The sequence below is a fragment of the Tachyglossus aculeatus genome, chromosome 23 (genome assembly GCF_015852505.1).
Source record: "Tachyglossus aculeatus isolate mTacAcu1 chromosome 23, mTacAcu1.pri, whole genome shotgun sequence".
Lineage (NCBI taxonomy): Eukaryota > Metazoa > Chordata > Mammalia > Monotremata > Tachyglossidae > Tachyglossus > Tachyglossus aculeatus.
The window spans coordinates 17063514-17090739 of NC_052088.1; the positions used below are offsets into that span (position 1 = coordinate 17063514).

The window sequence follows — 27226 nt, forward strand, 5'->3', positions numbered from 1 at the left end:
GAAACGCTCTGGGCCTGTCACCAGTCTCCTCAAAAATCTCTAGTGGTTGTCTATCCACATTCATATATATATATGTTTGTACATATTTATTACTCTATTTATTTTACTTGTACGTATCTATTCTATTTATTTTATTTTGTTAATATGTTTGGTTTTGTTCTCTGTCTCCCCATTCTATACTGTGAGCCCACTGTTGGGTAGGGACCGTCTCTATATGTTGCCAACTTGTACTTCCCAAGCGCTTAGTACAGTGCTCTGCACACAGTAAGTGCTCAATAAATACAATTGATTGATTGATTCATATCAGAGAAGCAGCGGGGCTCAGTGAAAAGAGCCCGGGCTTTGGAGTCGGAAGTCATGGGTTCGAATCCTGGCTCCGCCAACTGTCAGCTGCGTGACTTCGGGCAAGTCACTTAACTTCTCTACACCTCAGTTACCTCCTCTGTAAAATGGGGATGAAAGCTGTGAGCCCCCCGTGGGACAACCTGATCACCTTGTAACCTCCCCAGTGCTTAGAACAGTGCTTTGCACATAGTAAGTGCTTAACAAATACCATCATTATTATTATATCAAGCAAAGACTCTTCACTATTGGCTTCAAAGCTCTCCATCCCCTTGCCTTACACTCAGAGAAAGATTTTGTGGGCAGGGAGCATGTTCATCAACTCTTTTATATTATAGTCTCCCAAGCACTTAGTATGGGGCTCTGCACACAATAAATGCTCAATAAATGTGACTGACTGAAAAAGAATATGATTGATTTAAATTCACTCATTCACTCAATCGTTTTTATTGAGCGCTTACTGTGTGCAGAGCACTGTACTAAGCGCTTGGGAAGTCCAAGTTGGCAACATATAGAGACGGTCCCTACCCAACAGAAGGCTCACAGTCTAGAAGTCTAGAGAGATGAAAGGTGGGCGGCAGAGGAGTCGCCAGGGACATCCATGTGGATGTTGAAGTCCCCGAGGATCAGAGTGGGCATGAAAAAGGAGAAAAAGAAAGGCGAGAAAATCGTTAGATAAAAAAAAGTTGGAGGTGGGGCCAGGGGGCAATAGATGATGGCTACAGGAATCTGGGCGGGGTGGGAGAAACGAATACTATAGGCTTCAAAGGTGGGGAGGGAAGGGAAGGGAAGGAGAGATAGTGTAAAAATGATGCTGGGGAACGAGAAGGAAGTCAACACCTCCTCCTCTTTTCCCGGTGAGCCTTGGATAGTGGGAGAATCAATCAATCATATTTATTGAGTGCTCACTGTGTGCACAGCACTGTACTAAGCGCTTGGGAAGTACAAGTTGGTAACATATAGAGACAGTCCCTACTCAACAGTGGGCTCACAGTCTAGAAGGGGGAGGAAGAAGCCTCCCTATAAGGGATGAGGTGAGGGAGGAGGGAAGCTCTTGCTTTCCGCCAGGCCCATCGGTAGGTTTCCCAGGGCAACAATGGACACTTGGTGAGACTCTGAGGTCAGGTAGAGGGAAGGTCGGGGCAGACCGAGGGTGGACAATCAATCAATCATATTTATTGAGCGCTTACTGTGTGCAGAGCACTGTACCAAGCGCTTGGGAAGTACAAGTTGGCAACATACAGAGACGGTCCCTACCCAACAGCGGGCTCACAGTCGAGAAGGGGGAGACAGAGAACAAAACAAAACATATTAACAAAATAAAATAAACAGAATAGATATGTACAAGTAAAATGAATAGAGTAATAAATATGTACAAACATATATACATATATACAGGTGCTGTGGGGAAGGGAAGGAGGTAAGGCGGGGGGGATGCAGAGGGGGAAGAGGGGGAGAGGAAGAAGGGGACAGTGCTGTAAGGCCTGCAAGTTGGCGTGAGAAGCAGCGTGGCTCAGTGGAAAGAGCCCGGGCTTGGGAGTCAGAAGTCATGGGTTCTAATCCCCGCTCCGCCACAAATCTGCTGTGTGACCTTGGGCAAGTCACTTCACTTCTCTGAGCCTCAGTTCCCTCATCTGTAAAATGGGGATGAAGACTGTGAGCCCCACGTGGGGACAACCTGATCACCCTGTATCCCCCCAGTGCTCAGAACAGTGCTTTGCATATAGTAAGCGCTGAACAAATGCCATCATCATTTTTATTAAGTTCCAGGGCGAAGAGAAGTGTAGAGGGAGACTGCTAGTGGAAGGTCCTCTAGGTCAAGATCTGCCACCTGTGGCCCTGGGACACTGAGTCTGGGCTTATCCTGCCCATCGCTCCCACTCATTCATTCAGTCGTATTTATTGAGCACACAGTAAGCGCTCAATAAATACGACTGATTGATTGATTGACTGATTGGGATTTGTTAAACACTCACTATGTGCCAGTCCTGGGGTGGACACAGGCAAATCAGGTCCCTGGCCCATGTGGGGCGCGCGGTCTCAATCCCCATTTTACAGATGAGGTAATCTGAGGCACAGTGAAGTGACTCGCCCAAGGTCACACAGCAGACAAGTGGTGGAACCAGGATTACAACCCATAACTTTCTGATTTCCTGGCCCGTTCTCTAGCCACTACGCCCTGCTGCTTCTCATGGACTTGAGTGCATAAGTGACACCAAAGGAAGGGAGGTTGGGGAGGTGAGAGGTTAGTTGGGGAAAACTTCCTGAAGGATCCAAATCAATAAATCAACAGTACTTACTGACTGCAGAGCATTGTACTAAGCACTTTAGAGAGTCCACTACAATAGAGTTGGTCAACACCTTTTCCCCACCTACAAGGATTCTGAAGAGTGAGCTAGTGTATCTGTTTCCCAATTACCTAGAGACACCAAATTCTGGATAAACGTACCTACCACCTACAGTAGCCGAATGCACCACTTTTTTCCACCCAAATACACTCAGTAAATGCTCAATAAATACAACTGAAATGAATGACTGAATGACCCCTGCCTGACCAGTGGAATCTCACATACTTTTATACATCTTTTAACCGAGTCTTTCCTGGGCAACGCTGCGTATTTTGGTTAGCTCATACACAACACACACACAGATAGGATGCTCAGCAATTCCATATCTAAAAGGCTTGAGGCCCCATACGTTCATAAAAAAAATTGCAAGTTATTGTACTATCCCTTGATAATGGGTGAAAACTAGACATTTTTACAGCATCAGATGACATCTGAAACCGACTACAGGTTAAGCTATTTCTACCGATCCTTGAGACATCCAGCACTTAGCACATAGTAAGTGCTTAACAAATACCATCATTATTATTATTATTATTATGAACACAGGGCTGACTGAGGATCCTGCTTTCTGCACACAAAAGTCAGACTCAAAGCTTTCTAACTCAGATCACGACCTGCCAGATCACTTTGCTTAGCAACTTTGCATTTGGGAGTGCATCTGAATATGCTCAAGCCATTACCTTATGAAATGGTCTCATCCTCTCCTGACATCCTGCTGTCCCCGTTGTCCTGCATAAGCGTTCCTTTTTCCAAATCTCCTCTTCAAATGTGGCCTAATGATGAAGGGGGAAAAAAAAAAATCAGTGTGACAAAGCCCTTGGGAATAAGGTTAATGAAAACAATCCCTCTTAGTTTTTACCTCATTCATTCATTCAATCAGTTACATTTATTGAGCGCTTACTAGACTGTGAGCCTTATGTGAGACAGGGATTGTCTCCAACCTGATTAACTTGTATCTATCCCAGCGCTTAATACAGTGCCTGGCACATAGTAAGTGCTTAACAAAAAACATTTAAAAAAAATCAATTCTGTTTACTGTGTTCAGAGTACTTTATTGAACACTTGGGAGAGTACAATAGGGTTGGTATTCATTCTTCATTCAATCGTATTTATTGAGCGCTTACTGTGTGCAGAGCACTGTACTAACTGCTTGGGAAGTACAAGTTGGCAACATAGACACGGGTGTGAAAACACAGACACGGCTGGTAGACACGATCCCTAGCTTACAATCTTCATGGGGAGCAAGACGTTAAATTACAGCTACTAGGAATAATAAGAGTATAAGGTTAGCTACATAAATACTTGTGGCTGAGGAGAGTATCAAAGTCTTAAGGGGTACCCAGCCCAGTGCGTAGTCAACGAAGAGGATAAAGTGGGTAGGTAAAATGCCTTCACACTATTTAGACATATCATCAGTCTATGTGATCTCTGGAAACATCAATCAATCAATCAATTGTATTTATTGAGCGCTGTGTGCAGAGCACTGTACTAAGCACTTGGGAAGTACAAGTTGGCAACATCTAGAGACAGTCCCTACCCAACAGTGGGCTCACAGTCTAGAGACATGGAAGTGTATCATATTTAGCTGCTTCCATCAACTTATTACAAGAACCTTATGGCCAAGGTAAAACTTGACCTAGGAGGTAAAAATGAATTCTAAGCCTCAGAAGTGTTAAGTTCATTAGAAATTTTCTTTGGTGCCATTCTCTGTGCTTCCTCCCCGCTTTCCAAAGCTCTGTTAATTATGTTAATATGTCTTGTTTTGTTCTCTGTCTCCCCCTTCTAGACTGTGAGCCCACTGTTGGATAGGGACCGTCTCTATATGTTGCCAACTTGGACTTCCCAAGCGCTTAGTCCAGTGCTCTGCACACAGTAAGCGCTCAATAAATACGATTAAATGAATGAATTAGTGTGGCTTAGTGGAAAGAGCACGGGCTTGGGAGTCAGAGGTCGTGAGTTCTAATCCCGGCTATGCCATTTATCAGCTGTGTGATTTTAGTCAAGCCACTAACTCCTCTGTGCCTCAGTTACCTCATCTGCCTAACGGGGATTAAGACTGTGAGCCCCACGTGGGACAACCTGATGACCTCGTATCTCCCCCAGTGCTTAGACCATGGGTGGCACATAGTAGGCGCTTAACAAATACCATTATTATTATTGTTTTTATTATTATTATAATAAATTGAGATTCAGGCCCCTTGAAACTCCTGAACTTTTAACAGTAAGATCAGACGGTTGTGTATGGCGCCCTCTAGTGGCGGAAGGCGAAACCTGCAAGACGACTCTTTTTCAAAAAATAAAAATACAAATTAAATGGAAAGAAAAGCTGATTTACCAGTCACCTACAAAGTGGGGGGCCCCCTTGCAGCCCAGTTCTCAGATACTGAGCTAGAGTCTATACTGAATCTAGAGAATTAAGAGAAGCAGCGTGGCTCAGTGGAAAGAGCCCGGGCTTCGGAGTCAGAGGTCATGGGTTCAAATCCCGCTCCACCTATTGTCAGCTGTGTGACTTTGGGCAAGTCACTTCACTTCTCTGGACCGCTGTTACCTCATCTGTAAAATGGGGATTAAAACTGTGAGCCTCCCGTGGGACAACCTGATCATCTTGTAACCTCCCCAGCGCTTAGAACAGTGCTTTGCACATAGTAAGCGCTTAATAAATGCCATTATTATTATTATTCTCTGGGCCTCTGTTACCTCATCTGGAAAATGGGGATTAAGACTGTGAGGCCCCCTTGGGGCAACCTGATCACCCTGTAACCTCCCCAGTGCTTAGAACAGTGCTTTGCACTTAATAAATGCCATCATTATTATTATTATTACTTGGAGTCAGAGGTCAGTCAATCAATCATATTTATTGAGCGCTTACTGTGTGCAGAGCACTGTACTAAGCGCTTGGGAAGTCCAAGTTGGCAACATACAGAGACAGTCCCTACCCAACAGTGGGCTCACAGTCTAAAAGGGGGAGACAGAGAACAAAACCAAACATATTAACAAAATAAAATAAGTAGAATATGTACAAATAAAATAGAGTAATAAATACGTACATATATACATATATATAGGTGATTAGGGAAGGGAAGGAGGTAAGGCTGGGGGGATGGAGAGGGGGAGAGGAAGGAGGGGGCTCAGTCTGGGTAGGCCTCCTGGAGGAGGTGAGCTCTCAGTAGGGCCCTGAAGGGATGATGATGGCATTTATTAAGCGCTTACTATGTGCAAAGCTCTGTTCTAAGCGCTGGGGAGGTTGTGTGACTTTGGGCCTCAGTGACCTCATCTGTAAAATGGGGATGAAGACTGTGAGCCCCCCCCGTGGGACAACCTGATCACCTTCTAACCTCCCCAGTGCTTAGAACAGTGCTTTGCACGTAGTAAGCGCTTAACAAATACCATCATCATTACTATTACCCCAGCACTTAGAACAGTGCTTGGCACATAGTAAGCGTTTAACAAATACCACCATTATTATTATTATTATTATTATTCCAGCGCTTAGAACAGTGCTTTGCACATAGTAAGCGCTTAACAAATGCCATCATTATTATTATGATAACCCCGGCGCTTAGAACAGTGCTTGGCACATAGTAACCGCTTAACAAATGCCATCATCATTATTATAACCTCGGCGCTTAGAACAGTGCTTTGCACATAGTATGCGCTTAACAAATGCCATCATTATTATTATTATAACCCCAGCGCTTAGAACAGTGCTTGGAACATAGTAACCGCTTAACAAATGCCATCATTATTATAACCTCGGCGCTTAGAACAGTGCTTGGCACCTAGTAAGCGCTTAACAAATGCCATCATCATTTTTATTACCTCAGCGCTTAGAACAGTGCTTGGCACCTAGTAAGCGCTTAACAAATGCCATCATCATTATTATTACCTCAGCGCTTAGAACAGTGCTTGGCACATAGTAAGCGCTTAACAAATCCCATCACCATTATTATCACCTCAGCGTTTAGAACAGTACTTGTCAGCTAGTAAGCGCTTAACAAATGCCATCATCATTGTTATTATTACCTCAGCGTTTAGAACAGTACTTGTCAGCTAGTAAGCGCTTAACAAATGCCATCATCATTGTTATTATTACCTCAGCGCTTAGAACAGTACTTGGCACCTAGTAAGCGCTTAACAAATGCCATCATCATTATTATTACCTCAGCTCTTAGAACAGTGCTTGGACCATAGTAAGCGCTTAACAAATGCCATCATCATTATTATTACCTCAGCGCTTAGAACAGTGCTTGGCACATAGTAAGCGCTTAACAAATCTCATCATCATTATTATTACCTCAGCTCTTAGAACAGTGCTTGGCACCTAGTAAGCGCTTAACAAATGCCATCATCATTATAATTACCTCAGCGCTTAGAACAGTGCTTGGCACCTAGTAAGCGCTTAACAAATCCCATCATCATTGTTATTATTACCTCAGCGCTTGGAACAGTGCTTGGACCATAGTAGGCGCTTAACAAATCCCATCATCATTGTTATTATTACCTCAGTGCTTAGAACAGTACTTGGCACCTAGTAAGCGCTTAACAAATGCCATCATCACTATGACTACCTCAGCGCTTAGAACAGTGCTTGGCACATAGTAAGCGCTTAACAAATCCCATCACCATTATTATCACCTCAGCGTTTAGAACAGTACTTGTCAGCTAGTAAGCGCTTAACAAATCCCATCATCATTGTTATTATTACCTCAGCGCTTAGAACAGTACTTGGCACCTAGTAAGCGCTTAACAAATGCCATCATCATTATCATTACCTCAGCTCTTAGAACAGTGCTTGGACCATAGTAAGCGCTTAACAAATGCCACCATCATTATTATTACCTCAGCGCTTAGAACAGTGCTTGGCACATAGTAAGCGCTTAACAAACCCCACCATCATTATTATTACCTCAGCGCTTAGTCCAGTGCCCTGCACACAGTAAGTGCTCAATAAATACGATTGAATGAATAACCCCGTCACTTAGAACAGTGCTTGGCACCTAGTAAGCGCTTAACAAATACCATCATCATTATTATAACCTCAGCGCTTAGAACAGTGTTTGGCACCTAGTAAGCGCTTAACAAATGCCATCATCATTATTATTACCTCAGCACTTAGAACAGTGCTTGGCACCTAGTAAGCGCTTAACAAATCCCACCATCATTATTATTACCTCAGCGCTCAGTCCAGTGCCCTGCACACAGTAAGCGCTCAATAAATACGATTGAATGAATAACCCCGGCACTTAGAACAGTGCTTGGCACCTAGTAAGCGCTTAACAAATGCCATCATCATTATTATAACCTCAGCGCTTAGAACAGTGCTTGGCACATAGTAAGCGCTTAACAAATCCCACCATCATTATTATTACCTCAGCGCTCAGTCCAGTGCCCTGCACACAGTAAGCGCTCAATAAATACGATTGAATGAATAACCCCGGCACTTAGAACAGTGCTTGGCACCTAGTAAGCGCTTAACAAATGCCATCATCATTATTATAACCTCAGCGCTTAGAACAGTGCTTGGCACCTAGTAAGCGCTTAACAAATGCCACCATCATTATTATTACCTCAGCGCTTAGTCCAGTGCCCTGCACACAGTAAGCGCTCAGTAAATGCCATCAATGGCATCAATAAATGTCAACATCATTATTATTACCTCAGCGCTTAGAACAGTGCTTGGCACAAAGTAAGCGCTTAACAAATGCCATCATCATTATTACCTCAGCGCTTAGAACAGTGTTTGGCACCTAGTAAGCGCTTAACAAATGCAATCATCATTATAATTACCTCAGCGCTTGGAACAGTGTTTGGCACCTAGTAAGCGCTTAACAAATGCCATCATCATTATTATTACCTCAGCGCTTGGAACAGTGCTTGGCACCTAGTAAGCGCTTAACAAATCCCATCACCATTATTATCACCTCAGCGTTTAGAACAGTACTTGTCAGCTAGTAAGCGCTTAACAAATCCCATCACCATTGTTATTATTACCTCAGCGCTTAGAACAGTGCTTGGCACCTAGTAAGCGCTTAACAAATGCCATCATCATTATGACTACCTCAGCGCTTAGAACAGTGCTTGGCACCTAGTAAGCGCTTAACAAATCCCATCATCATTCTTACCACCTCAGCGCTTAGTCCAGTGCCCTGCACACAGTAAGCGCTCAATAAATACGATTGAATGAATGAATGACCCCGGCACTTAGAACAGTGCTTGGCACCTAGTAAGCGCTTAACAAATGCCATCATCATTATTATAACCTCAGCGCTTAGAACAGTGCTTGGCACCTAGTAAGCGCTTAACAAATGCCACCATCATTATTATTACCTCAGCGCTTAGTTCAGTGCCCTGCACACAGTAAGCGCTCAGTAAATGCCATCAATGCATCAATGGCATCAATAAATGTCAACATCATTATTATTACCTCAGCGCTTAGAACAGTGCTTGGCACAAAGTAAGCGCTTAACAAATGCCATCATCATTATTACCTCAGCGCTTAGAACAGTGTTTGGCACCTAGTAAGCGCTTAACAAATGCAATCATCATTATAATTACCTCAGCGCTTAGAACAGTGCTTGGCACCTAGTAAGCGCTTAACAAATGCCATCATCATTATAATTACCTCAGCGCTTGGAACAGTGTTTGGCACCTAGTAAGCGCTTAACAAATGCCATCATCATTATTATTACCTCAGCGCTTAGAACAGTGCCTGGCACATAGTAAGCGCTTAACAAATCCCATCACCATTATTATCACCTCAGCGTTTAGAACAGTACTTGTCAGCTAGTAAGCGCTTAACAAATCCCATCACCATTGTTATTATTACCTCAGCGCTTAGAACAGTGCTTGGCACCTAGTAAGCGCTTAACAAATGCCATCATCATTATTACTACCTCAGCGCTTAGAACAGTGCTTGGCACCTAGTAAGCGCTTAACAAATCCCATCATCATTCTTACCACCTCAGCGCTTAGTCCAGTGCCCTGCACACAGTAAACGCTCAATAAATACGATTGAATGAATGAATGACCCAGGCACTTAGAACAGTGCTTGGCACCTAGTAAGCGCTTAACAAATGCCATCATCATTATTATAACCTCAGCGCTTAGAACAGTGCTTGGCACCTAGTAAGCGCTTAACAAATGCCACCATCATTATTATTACCTCAGCGCTTAGTCCAGTGCCCTGCACACAGTAAGCGCTCAGTAAATGCCATCAATGCATCAATGGCATCAATAAATGTCAACATCATTATTATTACCTCAGCGCTTAGAACAGTGCTTGGACCATAGTAAGCGCCTAACAAATGCCATCATCATTATCACCACCTCAGTGCTTAGAACAGTGTTTGGCACCTAGTAAGCGCTTAACAAATGTCACCATCATTATTATTACCTCAGCGCTTAGTCCAGTGCCCTGCACACAGTAAGCGCTCAATAAATACGACTGAATGAATGAATGACCCTGGCACTTAGAACAGTGCTTGGCACCTACTAAGCGCTTCACAAATGTCATCATCATTATTATTACCTCAGCGCTTAGAACAGTGCTTGGCACCTACTAAGCGCTTAACAAACGGCACCATCCTTATTACCACCTCAGCGCTTTGTCCAGTGCCCTGCACACAGTAAGCGCTCAATAAATACGACTGAATGAATGACCCCGGCGCTTAGAACAGCGCTTGGAACGTAGTAAGCGCTCAACAAGTGCCGCTATTGCGACAACGATGATTATGATAATGATCATTAAAGCCGACCGCCCTACCCGAGTCACGTGACGGCCGGAGGACCATAGAGAGCGGGCGCCGGAAGTGTGGCGCGCGCGGAGCCGCTTCCGGTGAGGGGCGGCGGCCTCTCTCGCCCGACCTCCCGCCGCCTCCGCTGCTCTGGAGGAGCCCCTCCCTTTTCCCGGCGCTCGCGCATGCGCACTGGCCCGCCCGCCCATCCTCCGCAGGACTGGTAAGGCCGTGTCCGCGTGGTGCGCGCATTGCGCTGCACGTTCAATCAATCAATCAATCAATCAATCGTATTGATTGAGCGCTTACTGTGTGCAGAGCACTGTACTAAGCGCTTGGGAAGGACAAGTTGGCAACATCTACAGACGGTCCCTACCCAACAGTGGGCTCACAGTCTAAAAGGGGGAGACAGAGAACAAAACCAAACATACTAACAAAATAAATAGAATAGATATGTACAAGTAAAATAAATGAATAAAATAGAGTAATAAATATGTACAAACATATATACATATATACAGGTGCTGTGGGGAAGGGAAGGAGGTAAGAGATGCCCTTTGCTGGGGAAGGAGGAAGCCTCCACCCCAGGGCCCCTATTTGCCAACTTGTCCTTCCCAAGCGCTTAGTACAGTGTTCTGCACACAGTAAGCGCTCAGTAAATGCGATTGATTGATTGATTGATTGATATTGATTTGGGGGGCCCGGAAGGGAGGGACTCACCGTCTCCATCTGTTGCCGACTTGTCCTTCCCAAGCGCTCAGTACAGTGCTCTGCACCCAGGAAGCGCTCAATAAATACGATTGAACGAATGAGAGAGAGAGAGAGCTTGAACCCCGCAGGGACGGGGCTGCCGCACCAGTCGATCGACCTATTTATTTTACTTCTACATGTTTACTATCCTATTTATTTTATTTTGTCCATATGTTTGGTTTTGTCGCCTGTCTCCCCCTTCTATCAATCAATCAATCGTATTTATTGAGCGCTTACTGTGTGCAGAGCACTGTACTAAGCGCTTGGGAAATACAAGTTGGCAACATATAGAGACAGTCCCTACCCAACAGTGGGCTCACAGTCTAAAAGGGGGAGACAGAGAACAAAACCAAACATACTAACAAAATAAAATAGATATGTACAAGTAAAATGAATAAATAAATAGAGTAATAAATCTGTACAAACATATATACATATATACAGGTGCTGTGGGGAAGGGAAGGAGGTTAAATGGGGAGGATGGAGAAGGGGGTGAGGGGGAGAGGAAGGAGGGGGCTCAGTCTGGGAAGGCCTCTTGGAGGAGATGGGCCTTCGGTATAGCTTTGGAGAGGGTGAGGAGAGTCACTGTTGAATAATAATGATCACTTTTGAATAATAATAATAATGACCATATTTGTTAAGCGCTTACTATGTGCCAAGCGCTGTTCCAAGCGCCGGGGGGATCCAAGGTGATCAGGTTGTCCCATGGGGGGCTCACAGTCTTCATCCCCATTTGCCGGCTGAGGGAACTGAGGCCCAGAGAAGTCATCCATTCATTCATTCAATCGTGTGGACTGAGCGCTTACTGTGTGCAGAGCACTGTGCAGAAGCAGCGTGGCTCTGTGGAAAGAGCTCTAGACTGTGAGCCTGCTGTTGGGTAGGGACCGGCTCTAGATGTTGCCAACTTGGGCTTCCCAAGCGCTTAGTACAGTGCTCTGCACGCAGTAAGCGCTCAATAAATACGATTGAATGAGTGAATGAATACTGAGAGCACACCTCCTCCAGGAGGCCTTCCCAGACTGAGCCCCCTCCTTCCTCTCCCCCTCCCCATCCCCCCACCCCACCTCCTTCCCCTCCCCACAGCACCTGTATATATATTTGTACAGATTTATTACTCTATTTTACTTGTGCATATTTATTCTATTTATTTTATTTTGTTAATATGTTTGGTTTTGTCGTCTGTCTCCCCCTTCTAGACTGTGAGCCCGCTGTTGGGTAGGGACCGTCTCTAGATGTTGCCAACTTGGACTTCCCAAGCGCTTAGTCTAGTGCTCTGCACACAGTAAGCGCTCAATAAATACAATTGGATGAATGAATGAATGAGAGCTCACCTCCTCCAGGAGGCCTTCCCATACTGAGCCCCCTTTTCCCTCTCCTCCTCCCCATCCCCCCCACCTCCTTCCCCTCCCCACAGCACTTGTATATATCATCATCAATCGTATTTATTGAGCGCTTACTGTGTGCAGAGCACTGTACTAAGCGCTTGGGAAGTACAAGTTGGCAACATATAGAGACAGTCCCTACCCAACAGTGGGCTCACAGTCTAGAAAGGGGAGACAGACAACAAAACTTGTATATATATATTTGTACAGACTTATTACTCTATTTATTTGACTTGTACATATTTACTATTCCATCTGTTGTGTTAATGATGTGCATATAGCTTTAATTCTATTTGTTCTGACGATTTTGACACCTGCCTACATGTTCTGTCGTCTGTCTCCCCCTTCTAGACTGTGAGCCCGTTGTTGGGTAGGGACCATCTCTATATGTCGCCAACTTGTAATAATAATTAATTCATTCAGTCATTTATTGAGCGCTTACTGTGTTCAAAGCACTGTACTAAGCGCTTGGGAAGTCCAAGTCGGCAACATATAGAGACGGTCCCTACCCAACAGTGGGCTCATGGTCTAGAAGGGGGAGACAGAGAACAAAACAAAACATATTAACAAAATAAAATAAATAGAAACAAAATAAAATAAATAGAATATAATAATGATGGTGTTTGTTAAGTGCTTACTATGTGCAAAGCACTGTTCTAAGCGCTGGGGAGGTAACAAGGTAATCAGGTTGTCCCACGGGGGCTCACAGTTTTAATCTCCATTTTACTGATGAGGTCACTGAGGCCCAGAGAAGTTAAGTGACTTGCCCAAAGTCACACAGCTGACAGTTGGAGGAGCCGGAGTTCGAACCCATGACCTCTGACTCCAAAGCCCGGGCTCTTTCCTCTGAGCCACGCTGCTTCCCAAGCGCTTAGTACAGTGCTCTGCACACAGTAAGCGCTCAATGAATATGAATGAATGAATGGGGCTCCCAGTCTCAATCCTCATTTTACAGATGAGGGAACTGAGGCCCAGAGAAGTGAAGTGACTTGCCCAAGGCCACCCAGCAGACAAGTGGCAGATCAATCAATCAATCAATCGTATTTATTGAGCGCTTATTGTGTGCAGAGCACTGTTCTAAGCGCTGGGGTAGTACAAGAATAATAATAATAATGGCATTTATTAAGCGCTTACTATGTGCAAAACTCTGTTCTAAGCACTGGGGAGGTAGCAAGGTAATCAGGTTGTCCCACGGGGGGCTCACAGTTTTAATCCCCATTTTACAGATGAGGGAACTGAGGCCCAGAGAAGTTAAGTGACTTGCCCAAAGTCACCCAGCTGACAGTTGGCGGAGCCGGAATTCGAACCCATGACTTCTGACTCCAAAGCCTGGGCTCTTTCCTCTGAGCCACGCTGCTTCCCAAGCGCTTAGTACAGTGCTCTGCACACAGTAAGCGCTCAATGAATATGAATGAATGAATGGGGCTCCCAGTCTCAATCCTCATTTTACAGATGAGGGAACTGAGGCCCAGAGAAGTGAAGTGACTTGCCCAAGGCCACCCAGCAGACAAGTGGCAGATCAATCAATCAATCAATCGTATTTATTGAGCGCTTATTGTGTGCAGAGCACTGTTCTAAGCGCTGGGGTAGTACAAGAATAATAATAATAATAGTGGCATTTATTAAGCGCTTACTATGTGCAAAACTCTGTTCTAAGCACTGGGGAGGTAGCAAGGTAATCAGGTTGTCCCAAGGGGGGCTCACAGTTTTAATCCCCATTTTACAGATGAGGGAACTGAGGCCCAGAGAAGTTAAGTGACTTGCCCAAAGTCACCCAGCTGATAGTTGGCGGAGCCGGAATTCGAACCCATGACTTCTGACTCCAAAGCCTGGGCTCTTTCCTCTGAGCCACGCTGCTTCCCAAGCGCTTAGTACAGTGCTCTGCACACAGTAAGCGCTCAATGAATATGAATGAATGAATGGGGCTCCCAGTCTCAATCCTCATTTTACAGATGAGGGAACTGAGGCCCAGAGAAGTGAAGTGACTTGCCCAAGGCCACCCAGCAGACAAGTGGCAGATCAGTCAATCAATCAATCAATCATATTTATTGAGCGCTTATTGTGTGCAGAGCACTGTTCTAAGCGCTGGGGTAGTACAATAATAATAATAATAATGGCATTTATTAAGCGCTTACTATGTGCAAAGCTCTGTTCTAAGCATCATCATCATCATCATCAATCGTATTTATTGAGCACTTAGTATGTGCAGAGCACTGTACCAAGCGCTTGGGAAGTACAAATCGGCAACGTATAGAGACAGTCCCTACCCAACAGTGGGCTCACAGTCTAAAAGGGGGGAGACAGAGAACAAAACCAAACATACTAACAAAATAAAATAAATAGAATAGATATGTACAAGTAAAATAAATAAATAGAGTAATAAATATGTACAACCATATATACATATATACAGGTGCTGTGGGGAAGGGAAGGAGGTAAGAAATAATATTCTTATTATTATAAGGAAGGAAGGACGGAAGGAGGTAATAAATGCCATCATCATCAATCGTATTTATTGAGCGCTTACTATGTGCAGAGCACTGTACTAAGCGCTTGGGAAGTTATTAAAAGGATACCGGAGGCTGGTAGACTGCCCACTGGGCTCAGAGAAATGGCAAGTCTGGAATTAGACCGGGTGGCTTTTTGACTGGTGCATCCAAGTTCTCTCTTCAGGAAACCTAGACCTTCCCCGGGGCACCTTTCCATTTCCAATCAATCAATCAAGCCATGGCATTTATTGAGCGCTTACCGTTTGCAGAGCCCTGTACTAAGCGCTTGGGAGAGTTCCTTGGGGCACCTGACCTGTCACTGTGAGGGGAGTGACGAGCCGCCCTGTTCCTCTTACCAGCCTTTTTTCAGAGATTTGTCAGAGTGTAGCGCTAGCAATAGTATTTATGAAGTATTTACCTTGTGCGAAGCATTGTAGTAAGCATTGGGACAGAGGACACAGGTGGGAGACTCTGTCCAAGGGGCACAAAATCTGTGAAAGCAATCCGTCACCCTCAAAACGAATAAGATATCAGATAATAACAATGATGGCATTTGATAAGTGCTTACTACGTGCAAAGCACTGTTCTAAACACTGGGGTAGTACAATAATAATAATAACGACATTTATTAAGTGCTTACTATGTGCAAAGCACTGTTCTAAGTGCTGGGGTAGTATAATATAATAATAATGGCATTTATTAAGCGCTTACTATGTGCAAAGCACTGTTCTAAGCGCTGGGGTAGTACAATAATAATAATGGCATTTATTAAGTGCTTACTATGTGCAAAGCACTGTTCTAAGCGCTGGGGTAGTACAATAATAATAATGGCATTTATTAAGCGCTTACTATGTGCAAAGCACTGTTCTAAGCGCTGGGGTAGTACAATAATAATAATGGCATTTATTAAGCACTTACTATGTGCAAAGCACTGTTCTAAGCGCTGGGGTAGTACAATAATAATAATGGCATTTATTAAGCACTTACTATGTGCAAAGCACTGTTCTAAGCGCTGGGGTAGTACAATAATAATGCATTTATCAAGCACTTACTATGTGCAAAGCACTGTTCTAAGCGCTGGGGTAGTACAATAATAATAATGGCATTTATTAAGTGCTTACTATGAGCAAAGCACTGTTCTAAGCGCTGGCGTAGTACAATAATAATAATAATAATAATGGCATTTATTAAGCGCTTACTATGTGCAAAGCACTGTTCTAAGCGCTGGGATAGTATAATAATAACAATAATGGCATTTATTAAGCACTTACTATGTGCAAAGCACTGTTCTAAGCACTGGGGTAGTAGAATAATAATAATGGCATGTATTAAGTGCTTACTATGTGCAAAGCACTGTTCTAAGCGCTGGGGTAGTACAATAATAATAATAATAAAAATGGCATTTATTAAGTGCTTACTATGTGCAAAGCACTGGGGTAGTATAATAATAATGGTATTTATTAAGTGCTTACTATGTGCAAAGCACTGTTCTAAGCGCTGGGGCAGTACAATAATAATAATAATAATGGCATTTATTAAGCACTTACTATGTGCAAAGCACTGTTCTAAGCGCTGGGGCAGTACAATAATAATAATAATAATGGCATTTATTAAGCGCTTACTATGTGCAAAGCACTGTTCTAAGCGCTGGGGAGGTTACAAGGTGACCAGGTTGTCCCACATGGGGCTCACAGTCTTAATCCCTATTTTACAGATGAGGCAACTGACGCCCAGAGAAGTGAATTGACTTGCCCAAAGTCACACAGCAGACAGGTGGCGGAGCTGGGATTTGAACCCACAACCTCTGACTCCAAAGCCCCTGCTCTTTCCACGGAGCCGCGCTGCAGTCAGGGTGTCCCACGTAGGGCTCACAGACTTCACCCCCATTTTACAGATGAGGGAACTGAGGCCCAGAGAAGTCACGCGACTTGCCCAGAGTCACACAGCACGTTTGTGGTGCTTTATGAAAGCTCTTCAGTTTGTAGCAGTATTTCAAAGGGCAGGAACTGTTTAACATCGCGTAGAATTAAGGATGCTTGAAACTAGACTGCTCTCAGACAATCCATATCTTTGGCTCCTCTGGGGCTAACATGCTGAGGTCAGTTAGAGAAGCGATCTGCCATCAGAAGGCATATGGTTTAAGCAGAATATTATTTACTTAGATTCATATATCCGCAGAAGAGGCTTTCCAAAACAAATTTAAGATTAAAGGACAAGATCTGTGTATATCTTCAAATCTCCAATGCAAATTAACTGCTGAAATAGCAAATTGTAGCAGACAGCAAGAAAGATAGGGAAAGGACATGGGCGACTCGCAGATGGGAATGCAAATGGAAGACTTAACATGACTTTTCTTATTTGAAAAGATAATATGATGGTATTTGTTAAGTGCTTACTATGTGCGAAGCACTGAGGGGGATACAAGGTGATCAGGTTGTCCCACGTGGGGCTCTCAGTCTTAATCCCCATTTGACAGATGAAGGAACTGAGGCACAGAGAAGTTAAATGACTTGCCCATAGTCACACAGCTGACATGTCTCTATATGTTGCCAACTTGTACTTCCCAAGCACTTAGTACAGTGCTCTGCACACAGTAAGCGCTCAATAAATACGATTGATTGATTTGGCAGAGCCGGGATTTGAACCCATGACCTCTGACTCCAAAGCCCGTGCTCTTTCCACCGAGCCACGACGGTGTCCTATCCCTCGTTTTTCAACCTCAAACTAATAATCAAGTAAGCTTCCCTTTGATTTGTCTTTTGCGTTCTAGACTAAATTTATATGTTTTCCAAGGATAGCACCGAGTATCCACACTACAGGATAAATACACCCATCTGTGCAAAAATGCATGTTTTCTCTCCGCATTTTGGTCAGAAGGTTGTTGGGGAATTAGGAAGGATTCATCTGTCAGTGCAGGCATATTTGGATACAGGGTGTTGTGGTGTCAGAAGAAACGGCATGTGTGTGTGGCGTCAGAGAACATCAGTACTATAGGGCGCTTATTTTTCAATGATCATCATCATCAATCGTATTTATTGAGCGCTTACTGTGTGCAGAGCACTGTACTAAACGCTTGGGAAGTACAAGTTGGCAACATATAGAGACAGTCCCTACCCAGCAGTGGGCTCACAGTCTAAAAGGGGGAGACAGAGAACAAAACCAAACATACTAACAAAATAAAATAAATAGAATAGATACGTACAAGTAAATCAATCAATCAATCAATCGTATTGAGCGCTTACTGTGTGCAGAGCACTGTACTAAGCGCTTGGGAAGTACAAGTTGGCAACATATAGAGACAGTCCCTACCCAACAGTGGGCTCACAGTCTAAAAGGGAGAGACAGAACAAAACCAAACATACTAACAAAATAAAATAAATAGAATAGATATGTACAAGTAAATCAATCAGTCAATCAATCGTATTTATTGAGCGCTTACTGTGTGCAGAGCACTGTACTAACCGCTTGGGAAGTACAAGTTGGCAACATATAGAGACAGTCCCTACCCAACAGTGGGCTCACAGTCTAAAAGGGAGAGACAGAGAACAAAACCAAACATACTAACAAAATAAAATGAATAGATATGTACAAGTAAATCAATCAATCAATCAATCGTATTTCTTGAGCGCTTACTGTGTGCAGAGCACTGTACTAAGCGCTTGGGAAGTACAAATTGGCAACATATAGAGACAGTCCCTACCCAACAGTGGGCTCACAGTCTAAAAGGGGGAGACAGAGAACAAAACCAAACATACTAACAAAATAAAATGAATTGATATGTACAAGTAAATCAATCAATCAATCAATCAATCGTATTTATTGAGCGCTTACTGTGTGCAGAGCACTGTACTAAGCACTTGGGAAGTACAAATTGGCAACATATAGAGACAGTCCCTACCCAACAGTGGGCTCACAGTCTAAAAGGGGGAGACAGAGAACAAAACCAAACATACTAACAAAATAAAATGAATAGATATGTACAAGTAAATCAATCAATCAATCAATCGTATTTATTGAGCGCTTACTGTGTGCAGAGCACTGTACTAAGCGCTTGGGAAGTACAAATTGGCAACATATAGAGACAGTCCCTACCCAACAGTGGGCTCACAGTCTAAAAGGGGGAGACAAGAGAACAAAACCAAACATACTAACAAAATAAAATAAATGGAATAGATATGTACAAGTAAAATAAATAAATGGAGTAATAAATGATAGTTGTGATAACACAGGCCCTGAGTTCTAGGAGAACTGAGTGTATTTGTAATTTGTTGAGGTTTTTTATCCGCTGGGCAAATGCACGAAATGTAATAAAATGGAGACTTGCTACTTGTGTTTTTCAGACAGATAAGGACCTTGCAAGGAAATCATGACCCGGTGGGCACGGACTAACACGGCCCATAATAAAAAAGCTCTGGATGCTACGCCATGGGAAGAGATGAAGGAAGGATCCACTGAGGGAGCAAGCCAGAGTTCACCGGAAAGGAAACCGCGTCATCCCGACAGACTCTCCCTTAACAAGGAGGTACCCCGATTGAAGCCGAGGAAGAACAAAAAGAAAAAAGATTATCTGAATGAAGACGTGAACGGATTCATGGAGTACTTAAAACAGAACTCGCAAGTTCTCCGCAGTGGGAGGGCAGTAGCAGACACTCAGGAAGTGAGGAAAGAGATAGCCACGGCTTTGAAGAAGGATAACCGCAGGGAAGAAAGGAGATTGAAGAGGCAGGAGACCAAGAAGAATGCCATGGTATGTGGGAGAGGGGGTAAGCGGAGCCCACCTGATTTTGCCCTGGGTCGGAAATCAATCAATCAATCAATCGTACTTATTGAGCGCTTACTGTGTGCAGAGCACTGTACTAAGCGCTTGGGAAGTCCAAGTTGGCAACGCATAGAGACGGTCCCTACCCAACAGTGGGCTCACAGTCTAGAAGGGGGAGACAGACGACAAAACGAAACATATTAACAAAATAAAATAAATAGAATAGATATGTACAAGTAAAATAAAAAAATAGAGTAATAAATACGTACAAACATATATACAGGAGCTGTGGGGAAGGGAAGGAGGTAAGGCTGGGGGGATGGAGAGGGGGAGGAGGGAGCATGCTTATTTCTGGACTTGACCCCAGCTGTTGAAGTGTGACGACAGCAAAAATGAATCACTCCAACAGTGCTCTTCTCGTTCTACATGTACTAGTTTGGCTTGTAGTGAGTGTGCTGTACTGGACCCCTGGGGGACATGCAGTAGAAGTAAAATATTTTGAGGAATTACAGGTTTCCAAATATGCCCTAGATCAGAAGGTTATTATTATGGTGGTATTTGTTAAGCACTAACTAGATGGCAAGCAGAGTTCTGAGTGCTAAGTTAGACACAGGTTAATCAGGTTGGACACAGACTCTAGTCCACCTGGGATTCACAGTCTAAGTAGGAGGGAGAATGGGTATTTAAGCCCTGTTTTACAGTTGAGGAAACCGAGGCACAGAGCAGTTGACCTGTCCAAGGTCACATAGCAAGCAATTGGCAGAGCAGGGTTTAGAACCCAGGTCCTCTGATTCCCAGGCCTGTGCTCTTTCCACTGGGCCAGGCTGCTTAGATATCAATGATAAAAAAAAAAGTCCCAGGAAAGTAAGTAGAGAACATATCACAGGAATGCAAAAGTGGCTTAATAGAGAAGTCTCCACATAGTAACTGCTCATTAAGTAGCTTTGATTGAGTGATAGGCTGTTGGAGTGGTATGGCCCTTCACCACGTACAGGCCAGTGTATACGCTGTCCATGCGTTGAGGAATCTGCTCTTTAGATAGGCCTACTCCACAAAACCATTTCTTGAGCTTTGAAGAGCCCTTTTCTAGAATATCTGCTCCCTGCCGTCTTTTGTCCTTAAGGATGACCATCAGTTTTTTTAAATTTCTGTCGGTTTTTCAGGCCTTTCTGCAGATCCTCTTTCTGGGTTCTCCGTTTCATATTCTCTTGTATTTTCCACTAGGCCATGCTGTTTCCCCGTGCAATAGAAGATTCTTCCTGTTAGCGGCTACAGGGCGGGACTATCCCCAGGCGTGAGGATTAGTGCTTGTAAATGACTCTGAAAACATCTGATTTCTGTGCTTTCGTGTTATTACGGGTTGTAAACGATCTTTGCAGGATATCTTGAGAATATCCCAATTTGAAAATTGAAGTTGCCTATAGAAAATCAAAAGTCACCTACGGTCATCACAGACTTTTCAGATATCTTTGGCGGCCAGTGCTGCTGATTTGTTGGGCTCCTGTTGGCTGGGGAGTCATTGGCTTCTCCTTGTTTTTCCAGGTGTGCTTCCACTGTCGAAAGCCCGGCCATGGGCTTGCAGACTGTCCAGCTGTCCTTGAGAGTCAAGATATGGGCACTGGAATCTGCTACCGGTGTGGTTCTACAGAGCACGAAATCAACAAGTGCAGAGCAAAAATAGATCCCGCTCTTGGTATGTACATTTTACACGTTCCGTGTATTTCCAGGTTTGGGTCTCAGATGTCATTGCTTGAACCGATGTTTTGAGTCTATGGAGCCCCACAGTTTTCTAATGACTTGGATATGTGTCTCTCTTTGACGGTTTAATTATTAATTTATTGGCATGCTTCACTAAGAATGATGTAACAATCTAATACAGAGTAGTTCTAAATGACTGAAACACTGCAGCACTCTGACGTATTGCCAAGTAAATTCTCTTTGAGTTGGATTTGAAAGCAGCTAACACATGCACTATTGATTCTCGCAGGGGAATTTTCTTTCGCAAAATGTTTCATTTGTGGAGAGATGGGGCACTTATCCAGGTCTTGTCCTGATAACCCTAAAGGACTCTATGCTGAAGGTGAGTATAGTTATCCTTGGATTCCAAAGAAGATTGTTAGAAAGAGCTGAATGGAATGAATTTTATAACATTGACTGAATGGGGGTACCCCCAGTAGATGGGATGTCGGAATCACCAACAGAAGTTTCAGAGAAGCTTATCCGTATAGTCTAGGCAATCTGGATTGAAATAAGGTGAAGATGTGGTCTAGGGTAGCCCAGGGTGGTTGGGGACTCTGATTCATTAATTCATTCATTCAGTCGTATTTATTGAGCGCTTACTGTGTGCAGAGCACTGTAGTAAGCGCTTGGGAAGTACACGTTGGCAACATATGGAGACGGTCCCTACCCAACCACGGTGCAGACACTCTAGAGGCATTCTAGAAGTGGATTAGATGTCTTGGCATAGAAGAACTGGAATTCCCATCTAGACCCCCAGTCTCTCCCACTCACTGCTTAGGTCTGGGCTTACCTCTCTGTTAGTGTCTGCGTGGAGCAAATAAGACAATTCAAAGGATCCACGTACATTTAAGCCCCCCTAATGAGAACTCATCCATCAGCTAGCTAATGCTACGAGGATTTTTAATCACAGTTGCATCATGGTAGAAATCAAGTGGAGATTGAGCTGGGGCAGATGGTATTTTTTATGAGATTTCACCATATGTGCACCATCTGATTGGCAGCTGCACTGTCTGTCCCCTTCATCCTCCTGGCAGTCTGTCCAATCTCTGCTCTGAGATGACCCAAGGAGGAGGAAGTAATAATAATAATAATAATGACATTTATTAAGCGCTTACTATTCATTCATTCAATCATATTTATTGAGCGCTTACTGTGTGCACAGCACTGTACTAAGCACTTGGGAAGTACAAGTTGGCAACATATAGAGACGGTCCCTACCCAACAGTGGGCTCACAGTCTAGAAGGGGGAACTATGTGCAAAGCACTGTTCTAAGCGCTGGGGAGGTTACAAGGTGATCAGGTTGTCCCACGGGGGGCTCACAGTCTTAATCCCCATTTTACAGATGAGGGAACTGAGGCCCAGAGAAGTTAAGTGACTTGCCCAAAGTCACACAGCCGACAATTGGCGGAGACTGGATTTGAACCCGTGACCTCGGACTCCAAAGCCTGGGCTCTTTCCACTGAGCCGTGCTGCTCAGTGGCTCAGGGGAATAGAGAAGAAGAATAGGGCTAGCAAATAGAAAAGTTAGAAATGCGGTGTGTCTTTCGGGCAGACCTTACACCAGGCTTCCAGATGTGACCTTAGGTCAATCAGTATTATTTATTAAACAGTTACCGAGTGTAGAGCACTGAACTGAACACTCCTTTCTTACCTTGCAGATTTCCTATCACAAGCCACACGCCTAATTGCGACCCTACTCACTGTACCTCAATCTCATCTGTCGTTAAGCGCTTAGTACAGAGCTCTGCACACAGTAAGCGCTCAATAAATATGCTTGAATGAATGAATGAATGCAGCTGACACCTGCGCGCATTCATTCAATCATATTTATTGAGCACATCCTCCCTCTGGTCTGGAACTCCCTCCCCCTTCACGTCTGACATGCTACTACTCTCCTCACTTTTAAAGTCCTTCTAAAATGACATCTCCTCCAAGAGGCCTTCACTGACTAAGTCCTCATTTCTCCTATTCGCCATCTTTTCTGCATCGCCTATCACTTGGTTCTGTGCCCCTTACAGTCTAGCAGAGGTAGAAGTAGTGATATGGGACTCCAGAAAACTAGTCAGTTCCCCAGATTCAGCCCCCACTGACTACTGTGGAACCAATTGTTAACTTTGCTCTGAGTGAATTTTGGCCGGGGGGGGACCCCAAACCGGGAAAAATCCTTTTAAAATGTATGCCTGCCCCACGCAGAAACAACCAGTGATCTTAGAACAGCTCCCACGGTGAAGGTCTTGCCCAGATTACCATATATTAACCATGCAAAAAATGAAAATAAACCCCACAGCCTGCATTTCTCACTTCATTTTTGAGGCGTCCTATCTTTTCATTCATTCATTCAATCGTATTTATTCATTCATTCAATCATATTGAGCGCTTACTGTGTGCAGAGCACTGTACTAAGCGCTTGGGAAGTCCAAGTTGGCAACATATAGAGACGGTCCCTACCCAACAGTGGGCTCACAGTCTAGAAGGGGGGGATAGACAACCAAACGACATATTAACAAAATAAAATAAATAGAATAAATATGTACAAATAAAATAGAGTATACAAATATATATACAGCAGGCTCACGGTCTAGAAGGGGGAGACAGACAACAAAACATTAACAAAATAAAATAAATAGAATAAATATGTACAAATAAAATAGAGTATACAAACATACAGCGGGCTCACAGTCTAGAAGGGGAAGACAGACAAAACAAGACATATTAACAAAATAAAATAAATAGAATAAATATGTACAAGTAAAATAAATAGGGTAATAAATGTGTATTATTTTTTGAGTGATCTCTGTGAAGGTCAGTGGCACATAGATCAAGCGCTTAGTATAGTGCTCTGCACACAGCGCTTAATAAATACGATTGAATGAATGAATGGGGTGCATACGTCAAGGAGGCAAGGAAAGTTTGTCGTCGGAAAGTCAGTGCGGTTCAAGCTGTTGGCTAGAAAGAAGAATTCCTTGGAATAAAATAGCAAACCTTTATAGAACTCTGTATTGAATGGAACCTGGACATTCTCATTACAACACAACTGAATACAATAATACATAGAAGATACATTTCAGCTGTGCTCTTTTTACGTCAATATCACTTGTAAAAACAAGATCAAAAGTAGATTATAAATGCCCATGTCTCAACATAGCAGGAGCTTGCAAAAGGAGAAGAAAATGTATCCTACATCTGAACTAGGTTTTGACAAGAGTCCTGGGGAATTGCATTTTCTCAGCTGAATATATCTTGGAAAAAACATTCCTAAAGTACAATCCCTTTCTTTTAATATTTGGCCAGTGGGACTTATATAGTTATCACTTGTTTTTAATACATATTTTATCATAATTACTTCAGAATGACCTTCTTAAATGACTTATTGGTAGACCACAGCCTATTTTTGTTTAAATGTCAGCAGTCTGGTGATTGAATTTCAGTAGGAGGGTAGTGATTAGCACAAATAGAGGCCCCCCCACAGTGGTTCCCACAGTTCTGGGTTCCACCCAACCGTTGGAACTTGGGGCCTTCCAGTGAAGTCAATGTCCTGCCCCCCGGCTTCAGTTCCCTCCTCGCTTTCCCCGGTAGGCGAGCCTGAATGATTTTAAGTGTAGAAAGACTGACAGTTCTTCCCTGGAAGGAAAGGAGTTGGGTAACTTTGCACATGACCAGTTTTGTTCTTCTTTAACAGGAGGTTGCTGTAGACTGTGTGGCTCAGTGGAGCATTTTAAGAAGGACTGTCCTGAAAACCAGAATTCAGGTGAGGTCCCTGGGTCTACCATTCAGATTGTTAGGGAGAAATGCCCGTGGCCACTTCCTGAGATCTCTGAAGTGGTAAAAGAAGCCGCTTGAGAACTTGCTGATATGTTGGAAAGTTCCATTTTTGCTGTGCACCTAACCCACATGGAGATTAACTGAATTCTCTACATGTTCAGACAACATGGTGCTCAGGGAGCACTGGCCAAGCACCTTCCACAATGATATTCCATGACAGATGCAGCCCCCTTTAGCCAGGAAGACCAATAAATGCTTCTTGGAAGGCTTGGGCACGGGGCAGTGACATCCTTTACAGGATTTGGTTTTATCAGAATAAGAAACTGCTAAACCTTCTTTGCAGATAGTGGGGTAGCACTGAGCCATCCTAGGTGATGTTTCCATAAAGGAAGAAGCATTCATGTATGTGTCCCATCCAGCTCCTCCACTACACTACAGAAAGCCCCAAAGATCCAGACCATGGGAAAAGAGACTTCGGTGATTAGTGACTCCCTCTACCTGAATATATCTAGCAAGGAAAGAAAAATGGCATTTGATTGGTAAAGCACAGGACGTTTGTTTCCAGTCTGGTCTCACTACTCTTAGGTAGTGAGATTGAAATGATGAAGTGGAATTTGAATTCTCCCTCCTGGGAGGACTGCCAAGATTGACAAGCGGACGCTGTATAATTTCACAGGTGGAATCATGTGCGTCTAACAGTGACGCTACCTAACCCCTGCTGGGCGCAACCTCTTGGAATTCATTGACTCCGTAATGATGAACTCAGAAAGAGGATGAAACCATTTTCTCATCAATTTGTGAAATGCAGAGTAGATACATTTCCCTAATTGGGGCCAGAAATTGATTGTAGTGCTCTGAAATCAAGGGTTATAATCAATTACTGAAATGCACGTTCTTTCTTTTAGTGATGGCGTCTTCTCAGCTTGCAATTCTGTTCATGTCCAAATGAGTTCTCTTACTAAGTCAGGGATGATTCATATGGATGTCTTCAGAGTGGTTTTACCCATATTCTTTCACATTCCTCTACAGACCAAAAAGCAACAGTTGGTCGCTGGACCGAGGGAATGAGTGCAGATTACGAAGAAATTCTAGACGCCCCGAAGCCACAGAAACCCAAAATGAAAGTCGCTAAAGTTGTTAACTTTTGATGGAGGAGAGAACTGTCTTTGTTACTGCCTGACTTATATTCTGCCCTGAACTCGTGCTACCAGTTGAGAATCGGCTCCAATGGAGCCATGGGTGCCGAATGTAGTTTCCTGGGTTTTGATGGCAATGATTCTTATCAGAAGAGGAATAGCATCAACTCTGAGCGATCCAGAGTATGAAAGATGCATGGTTAGGAGTTGCCTCCAACACAACAGAAACCCTACAGAAAGGAGAAGCCTCAGGCAAGGCCCAGCCTCTGTGACACCGGTCGGTAAAAACTGATCTGAGAATAATACAAGAATGTGACTCCTCACGGATAAGGGAGGACTGCCAGCTCTTGTTAGCTCATTTTTCATCAAAGCAAGGGAAAGATTTCTAGATAGTTTTCTTTCATAAATGAACTTGAAGAACTCACCCTTTTTCTAGCACTGTCAATATTGATAAGCTGCCCAAAATTCACTCTATTTTTCAACATTTATTAGAAGCTTTTCAGTATCATGACTTTCCTTCGCTGAAAACTTAATTCCAGACTTGAATGTACCTGCAGTCCTTAAAAGAGGGAGAACACTGATTAGCGAGACATGGGTGTGTTTCCTGACTACGTGAATTTAATTCAGTTCACAGAATTTATCATACGGTGTATCATACGTATGTATCATACAGTGGTGTATTGTGGACTTCATCTGGAATTCCACCTGATCAAATGCACTTTTAATTGGTTATCTTAGGGGTTTTACCCCAATCATTGTTTAAAAATTAAAGTCTGAAAACATC

At 43.6% G+C, this 27226-nt stretch overlaps 1 protein-coding gene and 1 long non-coding RNA gene across 4 annotated transcripts in view; one reads left to right on the forward strand and one right to left on the reverse strand.

Moving 5' to 3' along the window:
- LOC119944744 overlaps positions 1-10489 on the reverse strand; it is an 82007-nt gene extending 71518 nt beyond the window's left edge. For all 3 annotated transcript variants that reach the window (XR_005455945.1, XR_005455944.1, XR_005455943.1), the window contains exons 1-2: positions 10453-10489; positions 3371-3463 (exon numbers count right to left, since the gene is read on the reverse strand). This is a non-coding gene — a long non-coding RNA (uncharacterized LOC119944744). The remainder of the gene's footprint in view (positions 1-3370; positions 3464-10452) is intronic.
- Positions 10490-10602: 113 nt separating this feature from the next.
- On the forward strand, positions 10603-27226 carry ZCCHC9 (zinc finger CCHC-type containing 9). Its single transcript, XM_038765659.1, has 6 exons — positions 10603-10646; positions 19385-19791; positions 21346-21496; positions 21791-21883; positions 25224-25292; positions 26336-27226. Exons 2-6 carry the CDS (start codon positions 19411-19413, stop codon positions 26452-26454), a joined length of 813 nt encoding a protein of 270 aa, XP_038621587.1. The 5' UTR covers positions 10603-10646; positions 19385-19410; the 3' UTR covers positions 26455-27226.

Bases quoted from the DNA above. Each gene is read 5' to 3' on its own strand.
- ZCCHC9 (XM_038765659.1), top strand. From the start codon at position 19,411: ATGACCCGGTGGGCACGGACTAACACGGCCCATAATAAAAAAGCTCTG. The intron at 21,497-21,790 runs GTATGTACATTT...TGATTCTCGCAG, and splicing joins AAAAATAGATCCCGCTCTTG to GGGAATTTTCTTTCGCAAAA. The intron at 25,293-26,335 runs GTGAGGTCCCTG...ATTCCTCTACAG, and splicing joins TCCTGAAAACCAGAATTCAG to ACCAAAAAGCAACAGTTGGT.